This window comes from Suricata suricatta, chromosome 8, assembly GCF_006229205.1.
Source record: "Suricata suricatta isolate VVHF042 chromosome 8, meerkat_22Aug2017_6uvM2_HiC, whole genome shotgun sequence".
NCBI classification, from domain to species: Eukaryota; Metazoa; Chordata; class Mammalia; order Carnivora; family Herpestidae; genus Suricata; species Suricata suricatta.
The window spans coordinates 28763900-28783034 of record NC_043707.1 but is presented as its reverse complement, the minus strand read 5'-3'; the positions used below and the strand labels follow the sequence as shown (position 1 = coordinate 28783034).

The 19135-nt window shown below is 40.0% G+C and overlaps 1 protein-coding gene across 1 annotated transcript in view; it reads right to left on the bottom strand.

Annotated features, from left to right (window-relative positions):
* The window catches only part of BAZ1B (bromodomain adjacent to zinc finger domain 1B), a 72517-nt gene that overhangs the window by 44116 nt on the left and 9266 nt on the right, over positions 1-19135 (bottom strand). The window contains exons 3-5 of the mRNA XM_029945724.1: positions 9603-9732; positions 5294-5438; positions 1677-1878 (exon numbers count right to left, since the gene is read on the bottom strand). Coding sequence (XP_029801584.1) covers positions 1677-1878; positions 5294-5438; positions 9603-9732 — 477 coding nt within the window. The remainder of the gene's footprint in view (positions 1-1676; positions 1879-5293; positions 5439-9602; positions 9733-19135) is intronic.

Genomic DNA, 19135 nt, shown 5'->3' with positions numbered 1-19135 from the left:
TAGGAACACAAAGCTGCAAAGTTCCTTCCCTAATACATTATTTCCCCCCACCAACAAAGTAGAAGGCAAGATCACATCATGAGAACATATTTTTCATACTGGAATTTGCCTATCATATTTCTATGGAAATTCTAATCAATTTTTCCTGAGAACATTGAGTACATCATAACACTAATTCTTCAGCTCACCTACTACTCTTAACAGTATACTTAGTAATAACATTATATCCCAGTAATGAAAACCTGAACTAAGGTGCACACTCTAAAAAATAAGCCAAAGCCTAAAACCAGCAGTTCTTGGTTCAAGATGCTTAAGGTATAAAACAACTATAACACATCATTGGTATGCCAACTATCTGATTCTAGAAGTGTTAGAAGACGTATCAGCCAACACTTAACTACAACACTTATCCTCCTCAAATCTCAGGAACTATAATAACGCACATATTATAAACCTCCAGTATCAAAAAGGTAAAAAACTGAAAAACACAGACATTAGAGTTCACACTACATGGTGAAAAACAAAACTGTAGTATCAACAACCCAGAGAGAAGGGAAAGGCAGCAACTACACAACAATCTCAGAAGCTGCCTTGGGACTAGATAAGGACATCCCTCTAGAACCACCTGTACACATCCAAATCATCTGGAGACACAAAATAGAAGGCAGACGGTGGAATATTCTAACGCAACATTCTAACTCAAACTTTGTGACAGTTAAATAATTAAGTTAAATAAAATTATTGGATCCTCTAACAGTAACAGGGAGGGGGGATCAGTATACACAAACCCTCTGAGTAGTACTGTTTTTGGGGAAAGAAGGGATCCAAATTCCTTATTTACACAAATTTAAAAAAAAGGGCCTCAGGGACTAAAAATAAAAAGTCTCCCCAGTAAGCAACATCTGTTTTCAACTTTCAAAATATTGTAAAGGTCGCCAGGCCCGTAAAATTTACTTATAGAGTTTCACAATTCTGACAGCTCCCGTCTGAGAGGGACCTGAATTTATACAGATAAAATGAAATCTCTTAAAAGCACCACACTGGCTTGCAAAATGAAACAAAACACGCACACACCCGAGCAGAGTACCTGGGTGGCTCACTTGGTTAAGCGACTGACTTGAGCTCAGGTCATGATCTAATGGTTCAGGAGTTTGAGCCCGTCAGCCTCTGCACTGACAGCTCAGAGCCTGAAGCCTGCTTCAGATTCTGTAACTCCCCTCTCTCTCTCTGCCTATCCCCAGCTTGTGAGCGCACATGCACACTGATTCTCAAAAATAAACCAACATATATGAAAGGAAGAAAGAAAGGAAGGAAAAAAAGGAAGTGATCTGAATTAGCCCCTCCTACTCTAATCACCCCCCTCCAAGCATCTTTACAGATGTCCAACTTGGAGAAAAGGAAACTTTCCCATCCTGAGTAGGCAGGTATGTGCACAAAGATTTCCAAGCAGCCTAAAGTAAGGACTTCATCCTGATCTTAACTGTGTGGGGAAAATTAAATCATGATCCCCTTAGTGGATATTTTCATTGTTTTCTGAATCATAAATGAACAAAAACATGTCTAGCTATCTACAAAACTTAATTACAAATTTAATTGCTAGAGAACGCAAAAGATTTGTATAGGATAAAATAAACAGAGTAGCATAACTCACTAAGGAAAGCTAGCATCATACATACTAATACTTTCTCTCCTTCCTTCATCCTCTTTTACAATTGGTTCCTTCTTCTGATGATCCTGAGCAATTTGGCCAGAATTTTCTTTGTCACTTGAGGGAGAATCACAGGCACCATCTGATTTCTTCTCAGTGGCCTCTTCATCCACCTTCTCCAAAGGATGAATCTTCACAATCCTCACCTTGAGCATTTTTTCCTTCCCAACCTATAGAGAAGACAAAGAGAGAATCAAAGATAATAAAGAACCAGAAACCGAAAAATATTTAGAATATATTATCCAATATACATCCCACTTCACCTGACAAAATTCACTGAAAAAGTAGCCAAGTTGTGATTTTTTTCCAACTTTGTTTTTCATACTTCTAAACAGAAATAGGATACCTTAGAAAATAAAATGATCACAGTCTAGTTCATATTTCACATACCAACGTACTGAGGCTAAAAGGCCATCACTACACTAAACTGACATGTGTAAAATATAGTTCAAGAATTTCCATTTTGGGGGAGTCTGAGTGGCTCAGTCAGTTAAGCATCTGACTTCAGCTCAGGTCGTGATCTCAGTTTTTGAGTTCAAGCCCTACATCGGGCTCTGTGTTAACAACTTGGACCCTGGAGCCTTTTGTGTCTCCTCCCTCTCTCTCTCTGCTCCTCCCCCATTCATGCTGTCTCTCTCTCTCTCTCTCTCTCTCTCTCTCTCTCTCTCTCAGAAATGAATAAAAACATTTTAAAAGTAAGTAAATAAATAAATAAATAAGAATTTTCATTAAAAAAAAATCAACTATAGGGGTGCCTGGCTGGCTCAGTCAGTCAGAAGAGCAGGCAACTCTTGATCCCAGGGTTCTAAGTTTGAGCTCCACATTGGGTGTAGAGATTACTTAAGAATAAAATCTTTAGGGGCACCTGAGGGCTCAGTCGGCTCAGCATCCGACTTCGGCTCAGGTCATGACCCCATGGGTTTGTGGGTTCGAGCCCCATGTCAGGCTCTGTGCTGACAGCTCAGAGCCTGGAGCCTACTTCAGATTCTGTGTTTCCCTCTCTCTCTCTGCCCCTCCCCTGTTCATGCTCTGCCTCTCTCTCCCCCAAAAATAAATAAAAATATTTTAAAAATTAAAAATAAAGTATTTTAAAAATAACTATACATATAGATATCTAATTATTTTAGAATCAGCTGTTGAAAAGATTATCTTTTCTTCACTTAATCATCTTTCTAACTCATACCATATGTTTGCACTCATAGGTCTAACAGGAGAACAGGAGAAACCTAACGGAGGACCAGGGGGAGGGGAAGAGGGAAAGAGAGTTGGGGAGAGAGGGATGCAAAACTTGAGAAACTATTGAATACTGAAAATGAACTGAGGGTTGAAGGGGAAGGGGGAGGGGGGAAAAGAGGTGGTGGTGATGGTGGGGGGCACTTGTGGGGAAGAGCACTGGGTGTTATATGGAAACCAATTTGACAATAAACTATTTAAAAAAAATAAAATAAAATTTAAAAAATCATCTTTCTAACTCTATCAAAAATCAGTAGCATGTATACATATGGACAGAGGCATGAGTCTATTTCTCGATGCTGTGTTCCACTTAATCTATTAGTCTATCTTTACATGATTTTCACACCACTTTAATATGTGAAAATAAGGCTCAAATCAGATAGTATTATACCTCTAACTTGGTTGTTCTTTGTCAAAGTTCTTTTGGCTAGATTCTTTGCATTTTCACAAGAATTTTACAATCATCTTGACAGTTCCTACAAAAAAAAGCTGCTGGGATTTTTTAAATTATTATTAATTTGAGTACAGTTGAAAAGCTGTTGGAATTATATTGTAATTGTGCTGAATCTATGCATCAATTTGGGAAGAAGTGATATTTTAACAATACTGAGTTTTCTGACCCACGAACAAAGTATATCTCTCCTTAAGGTCTTCTTTAATTTCTCTCAGAAAAATTTTATAATTTTTAGTGTACAGGTCTTATATGCCTCATCAGATTTACTCCCAGAGCATTTCATATTTTTGATGTTATCAAAAATGGTACTGATCTTTGTAAAGATTTCAACATCTAATTGCATATAGGGTATTATTTACCCTATATCTGTTCCCCTGCTAAACTCACTTATTAATTCTAATAGGTTTCATGGGAGATTCCAGATTTTCTTTTTTTTTTTAATTTTTTATATAGTTTATTTATTTTTGAGACAGAGACAGAGCACAAGTGGGGGAGGGGCAGAGAGAGAGAGAGTGGGGCACAGAATCTGAAACAGGCTCCAGGCTCTGAGCTTTCAGCACAGAACCTGATGCAGGGCTCGAACCCATGAACCGTGAGATCACAACCTGAGCCTAAGTCGGACGCTTAACCGACTGAGCCACCCAGGCGCCCCAGGAGATTCCAAATTTTCTACATTGGCAATCATGCTGTCCACACATAAAAAAAACTGTACTTCTTCCTTTACAATTTAGATGCGCTTTATTTTTTTCTTGACATACAACTAACTAGAATTTCAAATACAATGCAAAGTGGAGTGGGAGACCAAATATTCAGTCTTTTACCATTAGGTATAATGTTAACTGGTTAATTATTCTATAAATATCCTTTATCAGGTTGAAGAACTTTCTATTTGTAATTTGCTCTGAGTTTTGATTAGGAACTGATGTTGGATTTTGTTGAATGCTTTTTGTATGTAAACTGGACATGACCTGATTTTTCTTGGTTGTTCTTGTTTGAATTATAACTTTATAAGGGTCCAAATGTCCATCAACAAATAAATGGATAGAGAAAACTTGGTGTGTATATACATACACACAAGGAAGTATTATTCTGCAATCAAAAAGAATGAAATCTTGCCATTTGCAACAATGTGGATAAAACTAGAGTGTATTATGCTAAGTGAAATTAATCAGAGAAAGACAAATATGTGAGTTCACTCATATGAGGAATTTAAGATAAAAAACAGATGAACATAAGAGAAGGGAAGCAAAAACAGTATGAAAACAGGTAGGGGGACAAAACATAGAAGACTCTTAAATATAGAGAACAAACAGAGGGTTACTGGAGGGGTTGTGGGAGAAGGATGGGCTAAATGGGTAAGGGGCATTAAGGAACCTACTCTTGAAATCATTGTTGCAATATATGCTAACTTGGATATAAATTTAAAAATAAATAAATTTTAAAAAAGAATTATAAATTTATAACAACTTTGCATTTGTAGGATTAACCCCACTGGGTAATGATGGGTAACCTGTTGCTAAAATTTTGATTAGAAAATTTTCCATCTATGGGTGCCGGGGTGGCTCAGTCAGTTGAGCTTCCAACTCTTCATTTTGGCTCAGGTCATGATGCCAGGATCATGTGATCGAAGCCCCAAGATGGGTTCTGTGCTGAGCTTGGTACCTGCTTAGGATTCTCTCTTTCTCTCCCCCTCCCCCACTTTCCACCCCCTCTTCCCGGCTTGCACCAATAACACATAAAGATGGGAGTGGGGAGAGGATATCCGATACTAAGTAAAGTAAACTTCAAACATAACACAATTTTGCACACAGAAATGTACTCTATAATCTATCCTGGAAGCTCTAATCCTGATATATGGTGACGGAGTCAAACCCCAAAACAAGCGAGGGGGTGCTTACCTCAAAATCACACTCTTCTCCCACAGCGTATTTGGTCATGATCTCCAACCAAGCAGTATCTACTAACTTCTCTAAAGAGGCTGTGTTATGGTGAACCATTTCCAGAACAAGTTTCTCGTACCATGCAGGGAACTCCTCCTTCAAACTAAACAAACACATTATTAGTTACCAAGAAAATGCACAAAAACCTACTTAGAGAAGTAATTCAAGTTAATTCAAACATTTCTTTAGCAAATGTAAGTGAAGCACCGGGGAATACAAAGATTAAAAGCCATGTGGCACACAGGACAAAGAACAACTGTTAAAGAACTCTGTTAGACGGGCCTATCCAGGTTAATTTTCTCATCCGGAAAATAAGAGTAATAGGCACATCATCAATAAGGCTGAACATTTTCCCATTTGTTTTTATAATAGACTTCCCTTTTCAGGTATGAATTATTCATTCATACCCTTTGTATATTTTTGTTTAGAAGACTGTAACTTGAGTCTATCTTTTTTACACCTTTGTCAAGAAAATGTCACCCTATGCATTCATTCAGTTAATACCCATATTATCTCAGGAGGGGTCTAGAATTCTCATTTTATGAGTAAGGAAAATAAATCAGGAAGGACTAAATCCATAACTTGAACTCCAAAGCTCTTACAAAAGTAAAACAATGAAGTTCTACTTTCTACTTATTAAACTCATGAACATGCCCAGTATAAGCAAGGGAAGAGTGCAACGTGCATACTCATGCACAGCTGACAGCCTAGGTTAACTCTTTTGGAAGGCCGTTCAACAACAATTATCCAAAGTGTTATGTGTGTACAAAGATATTCACTGCTGCATTCCTCATGATAGCAGATAATGGGAAGCAACCTAAACTCTAAACTCGTTAAGATCTCCAGGTCTGGCCAGGCCGGTCAATCTTAGTGTTGCAGGGCAAAGGTGAGGACCAGGCACAAGAACATTCATACACAGCCAAATATTAGGCTTCCTATCATCATATTCCTAGTCACTCTCTGTTTATAATTAAAAATGTTCCTCCAACTGACTGCTAGACTTAAAATCTCTTATCATACTGCCTTAAAAATCTCTTATCATACTGCCTTAAAATTGTTAAAACTTAACAATTTAAAACTGTTATATCTGCTATTCCCCAATCCCAATCAATTAGCTTCTATTCTCCCTGCCTTTGCTAAGGCTGTGACCTTTGTCCTCTCCCCACCATCCTCCCTCCAAGCTTAATCATCCTCCAGAGATGTCCTCAGACTCCTTAACTCCATGAGGCCTTTCCTGGCTCCTATAAATGCTCACTCTCCATTAAGCCTCACAGTCACCAGGCTTTTTAAAACTTCATTGTCCACGGCTACTTCAGATTCTTTTACTAACTCTGTATTGTTTACATTCTTATTAACAAGTATGCCTAACTTTTATAAGCTGCAATAAGAAGAAAAGATTTCTACCTTGAATAAAAATTGTAAAACCATGCTTTTTCAGTAATCTCTCTCATCACTCCCTATATTCTGTTCACTATCAAATCACTTAAAACATCCCCCATCTGTGTTCCTCAAAACTTCACTCTGATGTAATGGTTTCTAAGGTCAAGTAAGTTTGAGATCCACAGGGTTAAGCCAAGCTACAGTTTCTTTACTGGAGGTCTTCTGAATATCTTTAACAGGCTAAGTATTATGACTTTTCAAGAAAATCTGTAGCAGTTTTCCTTTTTTTAAAAAAAAAAAATTTTTAATATTTTATTTATTTCTGATACAGAGAGAGACAGAGCATGAGAGGGGGAGGGGCAGAGAGAGAAGGAGACACAGAACTGGAAGCAGGCTCCAGGCTCTGAGCTAGCTGTCAGCACAGAGCCTTACATGGGGCTCAAACCCATGAACATGAGATCTGACCTGAGCTGAAGTCGGAGGCTTAACCGACGGAGCCACCCTGGCGCCCTGGTAGCAGTTTTCCAAAGTTATGGCCCAAAACCCTCTTTTCAGGAAGGATTACAGAATCCAACTCAGTATTTCTATTTCCAATAATGCCATGACTCCCCACCTGAATACTATCCTAGCAAGCCCACATCAACTTCCTACCTGCTTTTCCTTCTCGAACTCCTCCTACACGGCTCCCAGATTAATCTCAAAGCCTAAACATCAATCATCGAAACCATCCCACGTTTCTCTACTGTTCAAAAATTACTGCTGTCCTCCTATTGTTCACAGTATTAAATACGAACAGCTCATCTTGTCTTCTATATCTGGTACAAACTAACCTTCAAGTGTCCCCTTCCTAGTGAAGCCACATGAAGTTTCCCCTAACAATTCCAGATTAGTCTCTAGCCTCTAAATTCCCACTGCCTCTTTGTGTGGAGGAAAGCAACTTGTTTACATTTTGAAACTGAATTCCCTCATTACTCCTAACAGTTTTTCACCAGATTCTCTTTGGTTTTTTTCTCGCATATGATATTACAAGTAACAATAACCGATTTCCTCTTCAGTACTCTTCATACTCTTTGTTGTAATTAATAGTTATATCTTTTATTTACATTGAATTTATACACACGTAACTTTTTGTCCCAAAAAGACACCCAGAGAAGGCAACATTCTCTTTATTTGCAAAGAGCAAACAGTAAGTGCTTATACAGTACAGAACATAGTGCCTCAGCACTGCAATCAATTCACATCAAATAAGAGACCCACCCTCAAGAAGTCCACAAGCTACGGGGCACCTGGGTGGCTCAGTTGGTTAAGTGTCTGACTTCAACTCAGGTCATGATTTCACAGTTCGTGGAGTTCAAGCCCCGCTCTGTGCTCTGTACTCTGTGCTGACAGCTCGGAGCCTGTGGCCTGCTTCATATTCTGTGTCTCCCTCTCTAACCCCCCCCCTGCTTGCACCCTCTCGCTCTCTCTCCCAAAACTAAAAAAAAAATGCTAAAAAAAAAAATCCACAAGCTAGGAAGGGGAAAAAAATACTTTCAAACCGAGATGGAGGCAAATCATAAGACACTCTTGAATATAGAGAACAAACTGAGGGCTGATAGGAAGGTGCAGGGGCGGGGAAACGGGTAATGAGCACTGAGGAGGGCACTTGTGGGATGAGCACCAGATGCTGTATATAAGTGATGCATCATGGGAATCTACTCCCAAAGCCAAGAGCACACTGTATATATACACTGTATGTTGGCTAGCTTGACAAAAAATGTTTTTAAAAAATAAGTAAAAAGTTTAATTTTTAAAAAAGTTCACAAGCTACTGTGGGGATCAGCAACAGCCCAAGGGCCAAATTCAGCCTACCACCAGTTTTGTAAATAAAAATTTCTTTTATTTACAGCCATTCACATTCATTTACATTTTACCTATCACTATTTTCACTGTACAATGTCACAGATGAATAGCTAAGGCACAGACCCTAAAATATTTACTAACTGGCACTCTACAGAAAAGGCTGAACAGTTCCTGGTCTACACATATCTATAAGACACATATGAAATTAACACTAATCCAGGGATGCCTGGGTGGCTCAATCAGTTAAGCGTCCAACTTTGGCTCAGGTCATGATCTCACCGTTTGTGGGTTCAAATTCCACATCAGGCTCTGTGCTGACAGTTCAGAGACTGAAGCCTGCTTTAGATTCTGTCTCTCTCTCTCTCTCTCTCTCTCTCTCTCTCTGCCCCTCCCCAGAGCCACTCAAACAACTGACTCAGCCACTCAGGCACCCCAAACTGTATTTCTTTTTGGTAGCTACTGTAAGACTGTCTTAAATTTCAAATGACCACAAAATAAAGAAAATTTTCTAATTTGCTGGCCCTGTATTACTTCCAGATTGTATCAGCTTCCTTTGCTTAGAACATTTCCAGAATATTTACAAGGTAAAAGTATAGAGGGGTGTCTGGGTGGCTCAGTTGGTTGAGCGTCCGATTTCAGCTCAGGTCATGATCCCGCAGTTCATGAGTTCAAGCCCCACATCAGGCTTCCGATTCTCCCTATCTGTCCCTTGCCTGTTCAAACTCTGTCTGTCTCTCTGTCTCAAAACTAAAAAAAAAAAAAAAAAGATTAAAAAATTTTTAATTAAAAAAAAATACAGAGGAAGAACACTCAAAAGCCTGGTAAATACCTAAATAAGTGTACACACAACTATATATTTTACATACTTTGTTACCAGCAAAATGCCACTAGGCACAGGCACTCAGACACCAATACATTATACTAATGTAATGTATTCCAATGTATGCCCACATATTTAAATATAAATACTGCTTTACTATTAATATTCCCACTTTCCCAATTACGTGAAGATGGGGCTAGAAGGGCAATGCTTCCTATTACTTACAGTTCAGCAACTTCTTGTTCCTCCTCCCAGGCCTCCTTGTGTGTTAGCTGACTGCTTCCGGTACTCTTACAGGTCCAAATGCGCTCACTGTACCTTTCCAAGCGGGCCTCATACTCTCTGTTAACAGTGGCTCAGGAAAACAATATTCAAGCAACAGAGAAAACTTATCCATATCCACAAATTACTTATACAGAAAAAAGTCTATATATAGCATCCTTTCTGTATTCTATAGCATAACATAAAATTGAAATCAGAGTTTTCAAGTGGCAAATCCAAACAAAATTCTTAAAGCCAAAGTATGATTCAAATAGTTTGTCATGTTTTTGTTTTACAAATAAAATATTATTATTTTAGTACAAATGTGATTTATTCAATTATCTGGTTTCTTTTTTTTTTTAATTTTTTTGATGTTTATTTATTTTTGAGAGACATGATTCATGAGCGGGGAAAGGGCATAGACAGAAGGAGACAAGAGAGTCGGAAACAGGTTCCAGGCTCTGAGTTGTCAGACCAGAGCCCGATGTGGGGCTCAGACTCGAACTGAATCATGAGATTGTGACCTGAGCCAAGTCGGACACTAAACCGATTAAACCACCCAGGCGCCCCTCAATTCATCTGTTTCATTTCAGTAAGACTCCCCAGGTACTAAAAATTTATAAGACAAAATAAAGGTAAATTAAACACAAGCCATAAGAAATAAGAATGTAAGGTATGTGGAATTCTTACCTAACTTAGTCAGAAAGTTTAAGAATCTTCCATAGAAAGAAGAGAGGACTACCCCAATCTCACAGGCAATTTGAAAAGCCCTGTGCATAAGCTAATGATCCACTTACTAGAAGCCTTCCAGCCTACTTTGGAAACACCTGTTAAGTTTAAAAAATAAATTCCATAAAATCCTGAAAATGATTTCGATATCATATTTATCCAGCCTTTATGTAGTCTCCAATAATACACACTCACAAGTCATTTACCATACATTGTTCGGTCTTTGTAAGGCAGATGGAGGAAGAGAACATCCTAGAAGTTAGTGCCATATAAATGGTAACTTTCCACATCATCCCAACTGGAATTCACTATCAGCCAGACACATTCAAACTCAAATGACAAGTTAACTAATTTATTTTATGCACAGTAACAGATGCTACCCAAGAAAATAAACTGACACCACAACTAGAGAATTAGCTGCCAATCTCTATACTTTCCAAGTGACACTTTTTATAGTAGTTGAAATAAAAGTATTAAAGCAGCCCCCTCTGTAATACTACCTCACAACTCAACAAGTAATTCATTTTATTTTTATTCCTATTTATTTATTTTTTGAGAGACAGAGAGATACAGCATGAGCAGGGGAGGGTCAGAGAGATAGGGAGACACAATCCGAAGCAGGCTCTAGCCTCTGAGCTACCTGTCAGCACAGAGCCCGACGCAGGGCTCGAATCCCCGAACCGTGAGATCATGACCTGAACCAAAGCTGGAAGCTGGACGCTTAAGCGACTGAGCCACCCAGGTGCCCCAAGTAATTAATTTTAAATATACAGAGAAGGGGTGCCTGGGTGGCTCAGTCGGTTAGGCCTCCGATTCGGCTCAGGTCAGATCTCACGTTCATGGGTTCGAGCCCCGTGTCAGGCTCTGTGCTGACAGCTAGCTCAGAGCCTGGAGCCTGCTTCCGGTTCTGTGTCTCCTTCTCTCTCTGCCCCTCCCCCTCTCATGTGCTGTCTCTCTGTATCAAATATAAACATTAAAAAAATTTTTTAAAGTAAATAAATATACAGAGATTTTTTGAAATCAGTGCAAAGATAGACGACAGGGACAAATCCATAGATATCCAAAATAGTAGTTTTAACCGACAGTATAAGCACCTTACTGTAGCATTCTCTGGGTCTGCCAAAAACAAAACAGTTTAAGTCTATTTTCCTCACCAGAGGGGTGGTACTAATATTTAAATGATTAAACAAAATAGAATACCAGTAAAGCCCAGGAGTCAAGCATCCATATAAAGCTACATAAATTCAATCTCACTGAAAATTTATAAAAACTTATAGAAAAGGAACTAGCATGGCTTTCAAAGTGACATCATCATAACTAATCAATAAGACAAATTCTTCTGTTTCTGTCAGTTTGCACAGGGGGCAGGGGTGAATCACGACAGAAAGAAGCAGGGGTGCCAGAATGATTCAGCCGGTTAAGCGTCCCACTCTTGATTTCAGCTCTCACAGTTAGTGAGTTTAAGCCCAGCCCAGTATCGGGGTCTGCACTGACTGCGAAGCCTGCTTCAGATTCTGTCTCCCTCTCTCTGCCCCTCCTCTGCTTGCTCTCTCTCTCTCTCCCTCTCTCTCTCAAAATAAATAAAAATAGGGCACCTGAGTGGCTCAGTCAGTTAAGCAGCCGACTTCGGCTCAGGTCATGATCTCATGGTTCGGGAGTTCAAGCCCCACGTCAGGCTCTGTGCTGACAGCTCAGAGCTTGAAGCCTGCTTCGGATGGATTCTGTGTCTCCCTCTCTCTCTGCCCCTCCCCTGCTCATGCTCTCTCTGTCTTTCAAAAATAAATAAATATTTTAAAAAAACTTAAAAAGAAAAAAATCAGTAAGTGGATTTAAACATTCAAAAAGCTTGACAACACTCTAATACATTACTTAGTAATACTAAAGAAATTCACTATGTAATCATCAGAGAGAATGTGAGATAAAACTACATCTAAAAAAATATTAAGTTTCTGTTATTAGCTGTTATTTTTTTTTAATGTTTTTATTTATTTTTGATACAGAGAGAGACAGAGCATGAGAGAGGGAAGGGCAGAGAGAAGGAGACACAGAACTGAAGCAGGCTCCAGGCTCTGAACCAGCCGTCAGCACAGAGCCCGACGCGGGGCTCGAACCCAGGGACGTGAGATCTGACCCGAGCCGAAGCAGGAGACTCAACCGACTGAGCCACCCAGGCGCCCCTAGCTGTTATTTTTAAAAGCAGGAATCAGGAATCATGCGCCCAGTGAGTCTCCTTCGACCTAGACCTATATAGCCAACAGATGGGTATCGCCTAGATGCCTCAATGATACTTCAATTCCAACTTTTTCTAAACTAAACTCTAATTACCCCTTCCCTCCCCTCCTAAATTTGCTCCTTAACAGTTATTCACAATCTCGCTGAATGGCCACGGTGTCCAAGTCAGAAATCACGGAATCATACTCAACTCTTCAGTCCCAAATTGCAACCACTCAGGTTTTTCTCCTTCATGTCCTTCCTCTTCCATAACAGAGCCATTATTTAAATTCAGCCTCTGATCCTCCCTTCCCACCTAGCCATAACAGTTTTAAACATTTTAATTGACCTCCCCGGTAATCCCCTCAGGTCTTTTGTGCTTCTCACCCAAACATCCTTTTACTCAATCTTATTTGTTTTTAAACCCACTTCTACTGCTTACTTTAAAATCTCATTTGCCCTCAGGCCCCAGAAATGCAAAAAACGTTCACACTGGGAAGTAATCCTCAGGCTCCCACACTACTGAAAATCACTCCACTGATCAAGATTTTGTTGAGCTTTACTTTTGTAGTTTTTATTCTTTTTTTTAAAGTTTATTTACTTTTGAGAGAGAGAGAGACACAGAGGGAGAGCAAGAAGGGAAGAGAGAAGAGACACAGAATCTGAAGCAGGCTTCAGGCTCAGAGCTGTCAGCACAGTGCTAGACACAGGGCTTAAACAATGAACCAAGATCATGACCAGAGCCGAAGTCAGAAGCTTAATCGACTGAGCCACCCAGGTACCCCTATTCTTATAAGAAAAACGTGGTAAACTTTATTCTTAAATGATACATATTTAAATGTTAAATATTTTTTGCTGATTATAGTTTTTCAAGCAATAAAAGTCTCTTCTACCCGGATACATGGCTTTCCCACATTTAAGAAATTTTTTTTAACGCTTATTTAGCATTGAGTGACAGAGACAGCATGAGCTGGGGAGGGGCAGAAAGAGAGGGAGACAGAATCTGAAGCAGGCTCCAGGCTCTGAGTTGTCAACACAGAGCCCGATGCAGGACTCGAACTCACAAACCACGAGATCCTTAACTGAGCCGAAGTCAGAGGCTCAACAGACAGAGCCACCCAGGACCCCCACCCACCATCCTTTGAAAATCACTATCAATATAACATTCTCATTTGGAGTGACAGTATTTATTCCCATAACTTCAATTACTATCTATATGCTAATAATTTCTATCACCAGCTCAGTCTTCTCTCCGAACTCCAGGCCCATTTACAGTAGCAATATAGACACTTCCAACTGGATATCCACAGCAACTCACTATAACCACACCCAAACTCAACTTCCTACCTTTACTCCCCACTCCCAGTCAAAAGAAAAAGAAAAAAAAACCCACCAGATCCTCTTCCTGGGTTCTCTATTGCCAGAAAATGACCCACTAACCAAGTGATAACCAAAATACTATCCTTGATTCCTCCCCAATCAATCACCAAATCCTGTCAATCCACTGAATTTCTGTTACCTATTGTACTATTCAAGGACTAGTACATTTGTTCAGACCACCATTACCTATTGCCTCATTTATTTAATAACTGCCTCTCTAGTCTCAAGGCTGCAGATTCCCAGCACTGAAGCCACAGTGAGCTTTCAACCTAAAAGCCTGCTTCCTGCTTTAATTTTTTTCAAAGTGTATTTGAAAAGAGAGAAGAGAGAAAGAGGGACGGAGCAGAAAGAGGGAGAGAATCCCAAGCAGTGCTGAGCATGACGCAGGACCTGATCCCATGAATCATCATGACCTAAGCTGAAATCAAGAGTCAAAAGGCGGTTAACTAACTGAACCACCCAGGCGCCCCCCTGCTCAGATTTTTGAACAGCCTCCAATAAATTTAAGGCAGAGTCCAAAGGCCGCAGCCTATCTCTCAAGAACCTATATGGTCCAGCTCCTTTTGTATCTCACCACTAAGCAACTCTATCTCCATTCCCATGTCTTCACTCCAGCTATATAAAACTTCCTTCCATTTTTATAATTCAAGAACCTAGATTAAGACTAATCTACTCTAATTATACTTTAGAGCTGAACTTAAAAGTAACTTTCCCCTTAAACATTCCCTGAACTCTGAAATATTGGAGGTTGTATTTTTTTAATTAAAAAAAATTTTTAATTTATTTTTGAGAGATAGGGAGACAGCAAGAGCAGGGGAGGGTCAGAGAGAAAGGGAGACACAGAATCTGAAGCAGGCTCCAGGCTCTGAGCTAGTTGTCAGCACAGAACCCAACACGGGGCTCGAACCCACGAACTGTGAGATCATGACCCATGCTGAAGTCGGATGCTTAACCAACTGAACCACCCAGGTGCCCCTAGGAGGTTGTATTATTCTTTCCAAATATTTCCGTTCTTTCCATAAAAGGATTCTACATCTCCCCTGCTTGCAATGCCTCCTATGAAGAGGAATGCCCGTTCCCTACCCACTGATGTTAGGCTCAGTCACACGCCTTGTTTTGACCAAAAGATGTAAAAAAGTATGATAGATGCCACTTCCAAGAAACGCAACAAGCAACCATGGTATCCTCCAGATCTTTCTGCCACTACAAAGCACGTTAGAGGGGCACCTGGGTGGCTCAGTCAGTTGAGCATCCAACTCTTCTGATTCTCAGGTCAGGTCATGATCCTAGACTGTGGAATCGAGCCACGCGCATCGGGGTCTGCAATGAGCAAGGAGCCTGCTTAAGTTTCTCTCTGGGGGTGCCTGGGTGGCTCAGTCGGTTAAGTTGGGAAACATTTGATTCCTGTGGCTCACGTTATAATTCTACTGGACAGCACTGTCTACTTAGGGTTTACCTCTAGGAATGAATGCCCTGTGACAATACATGAAAAATTTAATTAACTAGTAATCTAAAATTAATCCCAAAAAATCAAAAACCTGAAGTCCTACAACCTTAACATTGGATATTATTAAGTTTATGTAACTCTGTTCTGGTTGTTACTTAAATTTGTGTTACAAGAAAGAGAAAAAAAATCAAAATGAAGAGAAAAAAAGCCCATTAGAAGGATATTGAGTCAGCTGCCTCTAAATCCTATTTCAGATTTTAGGTTACCAAAATAAGTCACTTACTCTCAAATAACTACTCAGACCAAATGCCAACAGAGGTTTTTATGTTCCAGCCACTGCTGCACATATAATTGCAGACAAAATGTCAAAGCAATTCTCCAAAGGTTGAGTAAGTTATAAATGACAAGATATTCTCAAATCCTGTATATCTCATTATGCATCTACTTTTTCACAAGTTCAAGAGCTACCTCCTCACAATATGCTGCCTCATTGTTCTCCTTAGCCTTGTTTCTTTCACTGAAGTACTTGATAGCCTGAAAGGAAGTGGTCCAGAAAAGTATGGAGGTTAAATAAGCATAGCTATAACCCTACGAGTTCTAAGTGAAATGACAAAGCACCAACTCCAGATTTGCTTTCTTTCCGATTTTCTGTCTCTGTCATCAAGTTAAAAACAATTCTAATCTAGTTTAATTTCTCACTTTTAAGAAATTAAATTATAAAAACCAACCTAAGAAATCATTATTCCAATTGTCCAATAAAATCCTGGCTTGCAACTACAATTTAACTTCAATTCTTACAACTTGGCTGTAGGTACTCTTGCCTAGAGCCAGATTAACTATGTACTAACAGCCCCTCGGCATTATATCTTCTAAAAGCTCTCATATGGGTTCCTGGGTGGCTCAGTCCGTTAAGCGTCCAACTTCAAGGGCTCAGGTAATGATCTCAGGGTTCATGGGGTTCATAGGTTCTAGTGCCACAACAGACTCTGCTGACAGCTCAGAAGAGCCTGCTTCAGATTCTGTGTCTCCCTCTCTCTCTGCCCCTCCCCCATCACGCTGCCTCTGTCTCTCTCAAAAATACATTTAAAAATTAAAATAAATAAACAAAATAAAATCTCTCATATATTGACCCTACAAGGTTATGAGTAGATGTTCCTAAGCTTTACAAAGGAGGACAGTAAAGCAACACAACAAACACATTAGCCAGGCTGCTGGTAGCTTCAGATCCTCCTTAAAACCCATCTTGACTTACTGTATTATCCTATTGCCAGATAATCACGTCAAGAATTGATTCTGATAATCTCTCCAAGGAAGATCTAGTGTATTGCCTTAGTATTAACCTAGGAAATGTCTCATAGAGTCAAAGCTATAATACAATAAACATAATCACCAACATATAAAACCCAGTCATTAAATGTGTGCATCATTCACAACTACCACTGAAAGTTTAATGAAGAGGTACAATAATGCCTTCAAGAACGAACATACCATCCCTTAAAGCTTTAAGTCAATAAAATATTACACTGATTTCCTACTCCATATACATGCAATCAAAAGGCAGGTGTCAGGAGAAAATTAAAGTATCAAATCCTATTAAAAACATAATCATAAATATTAATTAAGAACTGGAAACAGCGTACTTCAAATACAGCTGTTAACTAACCACATACCTGTTCTCTGTGAAATCACTAAAAGCCTAAAAAGAAATATGCCAGCCTGCCAACCACCCAGTACAACTGTTTAAAACCATCCTCCAAGAGCTTCCACTTGTAGAAATTCCCCCGGAAGCAATTCCCCCCTCAATATGCAATGCAATTTAAGGACTTATTTGTTAAAGGGGTTCTAAATACTGGTATAGTAAATTCTTAAAATGAAGAATTTTTTTAAATGCCTGATACTGAAAAAGTGGCAGGTTTCAATTTTTCATTTGTTATCATAAAGAGAAACTCCTCATATAGATCATTACATTTCACTTATTTCTGTAAACAACAGGAAAAAGCCTGCGCTACCAATTCTAAATTAGCTATCTCTCACAGCCATTTTTCTCATGGCTCCACACCTATCACAGACTTGGAACTTGTCTCTACTGAGTGTTTCTTATTCGACAGTAATAGCAGACATAAAATAAACATTTGATAATACTATTATGTGAGTATCCATCCAACATTTGAAAAAGATATGGCAGATCCCCACTGATGTCTTAGACTATTAAAAAAAAAGAAAGGAAAAAAAAGCAGGACACCTTTAGAATAATGCTGGATTTAGGAGAGCTGGAGTATTCCAAAGCTTTCCAAAAGTCCTCACAGGACAAGAGAAAGAGCCAGATTACCACCAGAACTGCTCCCTGAAACGCGCCTTATCTCAAACCTCGAACTGACAGACGTTGTCTAACATGAAAAACCAAGCATTCCACCTTCTTCTCTGGATTTACGTACAGGGATAAGGCAGGGAGGCACCGCATTCTACTCCTGACTCTCATCATTTCAAAGTGTTTGACCTTCAACAAGTCCACCTCGACCCTCTGGGTCCACTCGGCAAAAGAGACTGGAGAATCCAACCATTCCCCACAATCCATTTCAGCTAAAAGATGCTCTAGCTATATTTCTCCAAGAGCTTTCCCAAAGCACAGGATCACTTTCCAGGCCTCTTTGTACGGAAACACCCAACATCCACAAACTGCACTGGAACAAGGATGAGGCTATCCTGTAAAAGACATTATATTATATTATAGAATCAAAATGAAATGAACTCAGATGATATCATCACTCACATGGACCTTTCCTCCCATACAGAAAGCAAGCAAGCAAACACAAACTAAGAAACCAAGTCCGTCCAAAGGAAAAGGACTAATAAAACTCAATATATTAGCCTTCACTCCTGAAGGGATCCCTAAAGAAAGCGTTGATTCAGAAATCTGCGTTTTTACACTTGCGCTTCAAAAAGGACTCATCTGGCGCGCGCGCGCACACACACGCGCACACACACACACACACACACACACACAAAGTAAATAACAGTCATACAACTAAGACTTCAAGCTTACACAAGAAACCTTAAACGATGATTAGAAAAGACGACGCGTCTCATTTAAAACTTCAGCCTCCTGTTCCTAAAAGACAACATAAAACCGTTAAGTAGGTCTTGGTATTTTGTAAACGTTCATTTAAAGACAGCTACCGATCTCCTCCTAAATCGTAAACATTTCAAACCTGGGCATGCCGGGGAGGGAAAGCATCAATCTCCTCCAAAGTAACTTCTTTTTTTCCCCCTTCCTGGAAATTCGTTCTAGGGTATGTGCCTCACGATCCTGTCAGTTCACGACCAGTCTACACTTGATCTTAGCCAAAAGGCCGAGAAGCGATCACGACCAGCCTAAAGTCCACTCGGGAGGAGAAAAACCCGAGTGCCCCCGCGGAGATTGGGATAAAACGCACACACACAAAACCCTGCACAAGCCGGGTCACGAGGCCACATGGGTACGATTTCAAAAACTTAAAGTGGAAGGTTTAATTTAAAGAGAAAAGGCAGCCAAGGAAACCCCTCTCCCGTTCGTACTTGGGGCCTAACGCCACCCGGGAGGGAAAGGGGCCGCTCCACCAGAGCGAGGCCCGGGGACAAAGTGCGGGGCCAGGAAAGGATGGAGGGCGCGGGGCTCCGGGCTGGCCCGCTCCCCCGCCCGCCCCAACGGCGGGCTGGAGCTCCTGCCCCGGGGTGCAGGCCCGCCGGCGCC